Source organism: Sapajus apella, unplaced genomic scaffold, assembly GCF_009761245.1.
Source record: "Sapajus apella isolate SASKATOON/1434 unplaced genomic scaffold, GSC_monkey_1.0 scaffold1236, whole genome shotgun sequence".
Classification (NCBI taxonomy): Eukaryota; Metazoa; Chordata; class Mammalia; order Primates; family Cebidae; genus Sapajus; species Sapajus apella.
This window is the reverse complement of record NW_022438162.1, coordinates 9,027-17,970: the sequence shown is the minus strand read 5'-3', so window position 1 is coordinate 17,970 and position 8,944 is coordinate 9,027. Positions and strand designations below refer to the sequence as shown.

At 52.8% G+C, this 8,944-nt stretch overlaps 1 protein-coding gene and 1 long non-coding RNA gene across 2 annotated transcripts; both read left to right on the top strand.

Moving 5' to 3' along the window:
- Positions 1-4: 4 nt before the first annotated feature.
- LOC116546700 (putative POM121-like protein 1) lies at positions 5-1,297 on the top strand (the record flags this gene model as incomplete). Its single annotated transcript, XM_032272894.1, has 2 exons — positions 5-601; positions 1,226-1,297. Coding segments are annotated over 2 exons (669 nt in total), but the record flags the coding sequence as incomplete, so codon positions are not given.
- A 5,035-nt stretch (positions 1,298-6,332) lies between these two features.
- On the top strand, positions 6,333-8,840 carry LOC116546699. Its single transcript, XR_004266809.1, has 3 exons — positions 6,333-7,603; positions 7,795-7,952; positions 8,124-8,840. It is a non-coding gene; the product is annotated as an uncharacterized LOC116546699 (long non-coding RNA).
- Positions 8,841-8,944: the final 104 nt, after the last annotated feature.

The window sequence follows — 8,944 nt, the reverse complement described above, 5'->3', positions numbered from 1 at the left end:
CCACTGCCAGCTGCCCCTCACTTCTTCAAAGACAGTGAGTGAGGTCAGCCCTCAGGCTGTCTCTCGGGGTCAGGCCCAGTGTGAGAAGGCAGCAGATTCAGCCCCTGAGGAGAAACCGGCCCCCAGTAGTGGCTCCCCAACATCTCAGGCCTCTAGGCCTCGTAGACGAAAGTTCCCTCTACTGCCACGCAGGCGAGGGGAGCCTGTGATGCTGCCACCTCCCTTACAGCTGGGGTTCCGGGTCACCGCTGAAGACCTGGACCTGGAGAAAAAGGCCGCACTCCTGTGCATTAACAGTGCACTGCGGGGTGAGCCCAAGGCCATCTGGGACTGCAGAGCCTCACTGCCTTCCCATGCTTTGTTCTCACCGGCAACAGGGACGTCTTCTCTGCCTGCTGTCCCTAAAGCACCCAGCACGGATGCACAGCAGGAGAGACGCAAGTCCCAAGATCGCCTGGACCCCTTGACCCTCCTAGCATCTGCTGCAGGGTCCCCCTCTAGACCTCCTGTGTCTGGGAGGAAGCACAGGTCAGCAGGCCCCCTGTTCTCCTCCTCAGACCCCCTTCCTGCCACCTCTGCACACTCCCGGGACTCAGCCCAGGCCACCTCGCTGATTCCTGCTCCCTTCCCAGCTGCAAGCATGGACCGCAGCATGAGAAGCCCAAGACCTGGCACCTCTGCTGCTGCGGCTGCCACAGGGGCCCTTGCTCCCTCTATATGGAATCCCACGAAGGGGTCCCCACTGAATGGGGTGCAAAGAGGCCCTTCCCATCCCCAGGCATCAGCCACAGCAGCACCAGGTGCCCAGGACCTGCCTGCTCCCGGCCTGCAGGTTGCTGCATCTGGAGCCAGTGCCACCCCTACAGCCAGCACATCTGCTAACCTGGCACCCCAGGCGGCACGTGACTCTAAGGTTACCCGCTTAGACACCAGTCTCCGTTCCCAGCCTCTCCTTCCGGGGCCTCCTGCTGGCTGCAGTGTAAGCCTCCTCCAATCTCCCCAGGCCCACTTGATGCCCCGTAATCACAGCACAGCCACAGGAAAGGAAACCACCACCCTGGCCAGACAGAGGGTCAGTGGTCCCACGTCAGTACTGAAACTTCCCGTTACCGCTGCTGCCACCACCCAGCCCAAACCTGTGGTCCTTCATGGACAGCAGCAGGGAACCCGCACCTTGACGCGGGCTCATCCATCTTCAGATCCAGCTGCTTCCGCTGCAGCCCAGGCCTCATCTTCTGCTCCAAGACACCCAGCCCAGGGCACCACAGCACACTCAGCCACAAGGGTTTCCATACCCACCGTTTCCACCTCGAGCACCTCCACCAGAAGAAAGTCTGCCCGGGCTTCAGGCCAGGCTGGGACCCTTCCTGACCCATCTTCTGCCTCTCCCACCACCACCCTGGCCAGCCAGAGGGTCCGTGGTCCCACCTCAGTACTGAAACTTCCTGTTACCGCTGCAGCCACCACCCAGCCCAAACCTGTGGTCCTTCATGGACAGCAGCAGGGAACCCGCACCTTGACGCGGGCTCATCCATCTTCAGATCCAGCTGCTTCCGCTGCAGCCCAGGCCTCATCTTCTGCTCCAAGACACCCAGCCCAGGGCACCACAGCACACTCAGCCGCAGGGGTTTCCTTACCCACCACTTCCACCTTGAGTCCCCCCACCAGAAGAAAGGCTGCCCGGGCTGCAGGCCGGGCTGGGACCCTTCCTGACCCATCTTCTGCCTCTCCCCGTGAGGCACATGCTGCCCCCTCATGCTGTGCATCTGCCAAAGCTATGCGGCTCCGCTAAACACTTGGAAGCAGGACCCCGGCCCCCTCGAGATTGGTAGTTTCTGCAATACAAACGAGCCTGGCGGCAGCCCCAGCTCCCAATTCCAGAAATGGATTCCTCAGCAGCAAAGTGGCAAAGAGAAAGGCCCCAAGCACCACAAGGCAATGCAGCTTCAGGGGGTCTGAACATGAAGCCCCCCTGAAGTGGCAGAGCACCCCGATGGTGACTCGGGGCCCAGCACAAGAAGCAATTCTGTTGGGTGGCACTTTTGTCTTTACTTTCCATCATATCCCTGGGGGACCACTTAAAGAGACACCCTGAATTGCAAGCGGGGACCCCAGTGCCACTGCAAACAAGGCAGGCTTCAGGTGCAAGTCTGGGCCAGCTTCTGACCCTAGCAACCCCACTTCCCACGTGAGGACAGCAAGGAGGCCTTTAAGATTTTCTCGTGCGCTGTCCAGGTTTCTGTTGTACACGGGTCGGCTGGGCCATCCTCCAGCTCATCCTTCTTTATGTCGGACTTTTGAGGCCTTTGTCATAAACTCCCTGCCTAGAGCAAGGTCCAGAAGAGTTTTCTCTAGGTTTTCTTCTAATGTTTTTCTAATTTTGTATCTTACGTTCAAGTCTCGGATCTATCTGGAGGTGATGTTCGTATACGGTGAGAGAAAAGGGTCCGGTTTCATTCTTCTGCATGTGGCTGCAGAGCCCTCCCAGTACCATTCACTGAAGAGGGCGTCCTTTCCCCAGTGTGTGTTTCTGTCAGCTGTGTCGAAGATCAATTGTCTGTGAACATGTGGCTGTCTTTCTGGGCTCTGTCATGTGTCCCATTCATCTATGTGTCTATTTTCCTGCTAGCACCACGCTGTTTAGTTACCAGGCACTTGTCAAAAATTTTGTCTTTCTAATTCGTAGCGAAATGGGATGCCTCCAGTTTTTTCTATTTGCTGAGGAACGTTTTGGCTCTTTGAGCTCTTTTTTGGTTCCATATGCATCGTAGGATTTTCCAACTCTGTCAGTGATGACACTGGCATTTTGGCAGGGGTCGTATTGCATCTCTAGACTGCTTTGGGCAGTACGGTCATTTTAATGCTACGAGTTTCCTCCATCCATGAGCATGGGATGATCATCCATTTCTTTGTCTTATTAAAGTTTTTTATCAGTGTTTTGTAGTTTTTCTTGTAGAAATCTTCCACCTCCTTGGTGAAATATATTCTGTGGCATATCTTTTTTCATTTTGTTGCTACTGTAAATGGGATTGCCTTCTTAATTTCCTTCCCAACTAGACCATTATTGGTGTATAGAAATGCTGCTGATTTTGGTACGTTGATTCTGTATCCTGCAATAACTGTATTTATTTATTGATCAACTCTAGGGGTTTTCTGGTGGAAGCTTTACATGTTTCTAAATCCAAGATCATATCTTCATCAGATAAGGATAATTTGATGTCCTCTTTTCTGATGTGGATGCCTTTCATTTTTTCCTCTTGCCTGATTGTGTGATGTTGAATAGCAGTGGTGAGAATGGGCCTCCTTGTGTTGTTCCTGTTTACAGAGGAAATGCTTTCAACGTTTCCTCATCATGTAATAGGGTAGCTATGGCTTTGTCATAAACAGCTTTCATTATTTTCAGGTATGTTGGTTGTTTCTTCTTTTTTATTTTTATTTTATTTTTATTTTTTATTTTTTATTTTTTTGAGACGGAGTTTCACTCATGTTACCCAGGCTGGAGTGCAATGGCGTGATCTCGGCTCACCGCAACCTCCGCCTCCTGGGTTCAGGCAATTCTCCTGCCTCAGCCTCCTGAGTAGCTGGGATTACAGGCACACCCCACCATGCCCAGCGAATTTTTTGTATTTTTAGTAGAGACGGGGTTTCACCATGTTGACCAGGATGGTCTCGATCTCTTGACCTCGTGATCCACCCGCCTCGGCCTCCCAAAGTGCTGGGATTACAGGCTTGAGCCACCGCGCCCGGCTGTTTTTTCTTTTTTAGATGAAGTCTTGCTCTTTTTACCCAGGCTGCAGTGCAGTGGCGGGATCTCAGCTCACTGCAACTTCCGTCTAGCAGGTTCAAACAATTCTCCTGCCTCGGAGCCTTGAGTAGCTGGGATTACAGGTATCTGCCACCATGCTCGGCTAATTTTTGTACTTTTAGTAGTGATGGAATTTCACCATGTTGGCCAGGCTGCTCATGAATTCCTGACATCAGGTGATCCACTCACCTCAGCCTCCCAAAGTTTTGGGATTACAGGCGTGAGCCACGTGCCCGGCCGTTTTCAGGTATGTTTCTTTTATGCCTAGCGTGTTTGTTCCCTTTTCAGGACATGGCCTCACTCTGTCTTTCATGTCAGAGTGCAGTGGCAACATCAGAGGCGCAGCTTTGAACTCCTGAGCTCCAGCCACTTCAGCCTCCCGAGTAGCTGGGACTCCGGGTGCATGTCGCCAGAACTGGGTAATTTTTATTTTAATTTTTTTGTAGAGATCTGTGTTCCTCGTGTTGGTCTTGAACTGCTGATGTCAAGTGATTCCCCCAGTGCAGCCTCCCAAAAGCACTGAGTTTACAGCATGAGGCAGCGCCTGGCTCAGAGTCACATGTTAACATCAGCTCCTCACTGCCGGGCTCCGATTTTGGGAGTGACTGAAAACCGCAAGGGAGAGTTTCTGGTCAGGCCCTGCCCAGTCTGTGAACTTGGGAAATGGAAAGATGGCATGTAGATGGCTATTTTGGCGAACTGGCCAGACAAGTGCTGAGATGCCGTTTCCTGGAATACAGGACCGTGAGATGTCCAGTCCAGCTGCCTGGTCCAGGGCCCTCGGCACCATCTAGTTTGGGAGCTCACCCAGAAGCGACCTCGGTTGCCCAAAGCAGCTGATCTTCCTACTAATCTGGTCTCATTTGAGAGATGTAACTGGGCCCTGTCCTCCAGGAAACCAATTCTGTGGGTGCCTGTCTTTGTCCTTGCCCTGGCTGGCCTCTCTGTACCATGAGAACTTGGATTTGCAAGGCTCTGCCTGTCAGCTGAGCATCACAGAGCAGCTCTTTTCCGTTCCAGTGAGGATGGCCAGGCTCCTACACCCCTGCCCCAGATCTGACCATTCTCCCCTTCACTAACAGGTGACCTCCAACCCGATCCTATTCTGTCTTCTGGCAGCTGCTCTGAGAAGGGGCATTTTGACCTCAAGGGCTGAGCATGTCACTCCCTGTTTTCTGTTGATCTTTCCAGTGCTGTTTGGGATAGCCCATGCATTTGTTTATGTACTGCTTTTTTGGAAGGCAATCAGGGCTTTCTTTCAGGGGTGGGTCTAAAAGTTCTGGTGAGATTTGTGTATGAAGTCTGCCTTCACTACCTGCATAGGACTAGCACGCTTCCGCTGCACGACTCTGCAATCTTCCTACATTTAAAAAAATTTTTTAATTTTATTTATTTATTTATTTTGAGACAGAGCCTGGCTCTGTCACCCAGGCTGAAGTGCAGTGGCGTGATCTTGGCTTACTGCAACCTCCGCCTCCTGGGTTCAAGTAATTCTCCCGTCTTAGCTTCCGGAGCAGCTGAGACTACAGGCGCATGCCACAACACCCAGCTGGTATTTATATTTTTGGTAGAGATGGGGTTCCCCATATTGGCCAGGCTGATCTCGAACTCCTGACCTCAGGCGAACTACCTACAGGAGCCTCCCAAAGTGACAGAATTACAGGCTTACATTTATTTATTTATTATTTATTTGAGCTGCAGTCTTGAGCAGTCATTCTGGCTAGAGTGCAGTGGCCTGAACTTGGCTCCCTGCACTTCTACCTCCCGGGTTCAAGCGATTCTCCTGCCTCAGTGTCAACAGTACCTGGGTATAAAGGCAAGTGCCACCTTGTCCTGCTAATTTTTCTACTTTTAGTAAAGACTGAATTTCACCATTTTGGTCAGGGTGGTCTCAAACTCCTGACTTCATTATCTGCCTGCCTCGGGCTCCCAAAGTGCTGGGATTACAGGCATGAGCCACCATGCTCCGCCACATTTATTTACTTATTTATTTAGAGACAGGGTCTCACTTTGTTGCCCAGGCTGAAGTGCAGCGGCTCCATCTCAGCTCACTGCAGTCTCTGCCTCTGGGGTCCAAGCGATTCTCATGCCTTAGTTTCCAGAGTAACTAGGACTACAGGTGTGCCCCACCAGGCAGGGATAATTGTTTCTATTTTTTGTAGAGACGGGGTTTCACCAGGTTGGCCACTCTGGCCTCCAACTTCTGACCTCACGTGATCTGTTTGCCTCATTGTATCAAAGTATTGGGATTATCGGGGTGAGCCACGGTGCCTGGCCTCTCACTACATTTAAATCATGAGGTAGTTCACACCTGTAATCCCACCACTTTGAGATGCCAAGGCAGGCAGATCACCTGAGGTCAGGAGTCCAACACCACCCTGGCCAACATGGGGAAAGCCCGCCTCTACTAAGAATACAAAAATTAGCCAGGCATGGTGGTGTGAGCCTGTAGTCCCAGTTACTTCAAAGGCTGAGACAGGAGAATCACTTTAACCCGGGAGGCAGAGGTTGCACTGAGCCAAGATTGTGCCACTGCACTCCAGCCTGGGTGACAGAGCGAGACTCTGTCTCAGAATAATAATGATAAGAATAAAATACACGATGCCGAGACATCTCGGCCCGAGTGCCTGCACGAGCACAGTCATGTCCAGGCAGGGCTGCCAGTCGAGGTCCGGCTCCATCTCATCCAGGAGAAAGGAAGTGAGCTTGCGGGGAGACAGGGGGACAAGATCCCAGGATCTCAGCCTCTGCTCATGCATCAGCTCTGCGACCGAAAGTCAGCTGGGGGTGCTCTGTGTGCCTTGGTCTCCTCAGCTATCAAACAAAGGGATTAAATGAGGAAGTCTTTTCCAGGTGGAATGATCTCAGATTTGGGGCAGAAGTGAATGGTCCTGCTCCCTGGGCCATGACAGTGGCCTGGTCTTGGCTGGACACAGCCACGAGGAATGGCTGGACTCAGCAGCCACACCAAACCCCAGACCAAGCAGAAACCTCCCAAGACTGAGGGGCTTGTGCCAGAGCGTAGGCTGCAGGTAAGAACCTGGGCCTGGGCTGTGTGTGGCAGGAGTCCTCCCTGTCCCAGGGCCCAGCACAGCAGTGGAGCACCAGCCACGTCATCCAGGCAGGATCTGTCCGGGACCCACCTGCAGGGGCAGAACAGCCTCTCCTAAGAGGCGATCGTCTCTCTCCAGGAAAGCAACAGTGCTCCCCGCCCCAACCAGACTGCCCGACTCAGTGGAGTTACTGCTGCTGCTCCAATGTCCTAACGCTGTCCAGCTGGCTCCTGCCTGTGCTCACCCACACCCTCCCCCCTTGCCAGGCCTGCCTTCTCTGTGGCCTGTGCGTGGCCATCTTTGCCTGATTGAGCCCTGAGGTCTCCTGGGCACCCAGCCCATCCCTGCACCGGCTGCTTTCATCCCCACCGGCTCAGGGCTTCTACCTGGTGGCTCTGATGATAAAATCAACATGCTCGCAAGTCATCTCAGAGAACTTTAATGAAAGTGTCGGCAGTTCTTTCTCTCACAGTGGTGTTTAGGTGGATGAGCTCCATTGTAGTTGCTAAGACACCATCCACTTACCGAGAGAGAAAGTCAGGCTGCTTCAAACCCAGAGACCGATGCAAAAGAGCATCACTTGTGGTCAGAAAGTCTAGCAGCCATGCCTTGTGGGAGGTCACACTGGCATCCAGGCCTTTGCCTGCATCACAGGCGAAGAGCCGATTCCCCGTCCCAGAGAACCCTTCGTTTCCCAGCCCTGCACCAGCTTTGCCACTGCACAGGCTTTTGAGACAGGAGGCAGGTAAGAGACGCAGCCTCAGATCAAAGCAGCCATCACCCCTGGGGCCTAGCAGGAAAGGAGCCCTTTAGAACATGGAAAGTGTGCTCATCCCATCGTTAGACAGCACACATCGTACATAAATATAAATTGCATGGGACTGAAGTGGGGCAGGGAATGGAAATCCACACAGACATCGACAGATTGCTTTCCAGTTTCAAGGTGGCAGATGCACATCATAAGACCAGAGGAGACCGAGAGAAGGGCTGGATTTGGCTTTTCTAAGCAACATGTGTTCCCTCGCAGGGCTGGAGGGTTGTGGAGACAGACAGAGATGGAAGTCAGGACAGGGGAGCCCAGTGGGCCCAGAAAGGTACAGAGGGCAGAAGCTCCTGTTCTGTCCTCCCACCCACGAGGGCGACACTTCTTGCAAACAGTGGCTGTGCTCTCCCAGCAAGAAAGAAGCACCACTAAATCAACACTACACACAGACACAGACAGAAAACTTTCACGTGGCTTTGTTTTCTGCCCCCTGCCTCACCAGGTCCACAAGCAGAGAGGAGTGTGAGGCGCATGGCTCCAGTGTCAGACTCCCCAACATGCTGCGTGCTCAGCAGGATCTGCCCATGACACCCAGGGAACCCTCGCCCTCCCCACCTTGGGAGAGGTCGCTGGACAGAGCTGCACGGGGTGCTGGTGTCATCCAGGACCCCACACACTTTCCTGAGTGTGATCCTGCTTCCCTCCTCTGGGCAGCTGCATCCTCTTCTCCTGCAGGGTTTTCTGGAAACTCAGCTCTGGGTTTGTCTCCCTTCTCCCCCTCCTTGCCCCAACCCCCTTTTTCTGAAAAAGTGAGGCAATTGTTTATGAGTTAATTTGTTGAAAATAAGTGGCGGCCTCCACGCTTCTGTTTTCTTTCAGCCTCGTGGTCATGCAGGGTTACAAAGGATGCCGGGGCTCCCACACAGGTGCTGGCAGAGGGGGCGGCGGGTGGTCCTGTGCCTCTGCCTGCTCGGGGAGGGAGGCCGTCCCCCCGCCCCTCGTCCCTAGGCCTGGCTCCTTCCTGACCCTCTGAATATCCTGTAGTCCAGAGACTTCAGAACCCACTCCTGAGAAGAGCAGAGCCAGGCACTTAGAGGAAGACAAAATGCTGTCACTCCAGGATCTTATTAGGTGTTTGAATCTGTTAGGAAAAAAATTAGGAACTATGTATAAAACTTAAAATATTCAAGTATTAAAAGGTTATTTGAATCAAAGTTTTCAAATATGCCATCAGCAAGCTTCTACCACTAAGTGGGGACTTTTACAAAAGTTGAGCAAGTTCCCTGAGTGGAGAGAAAAATGAAGCCACCTGTGCCGGGGACA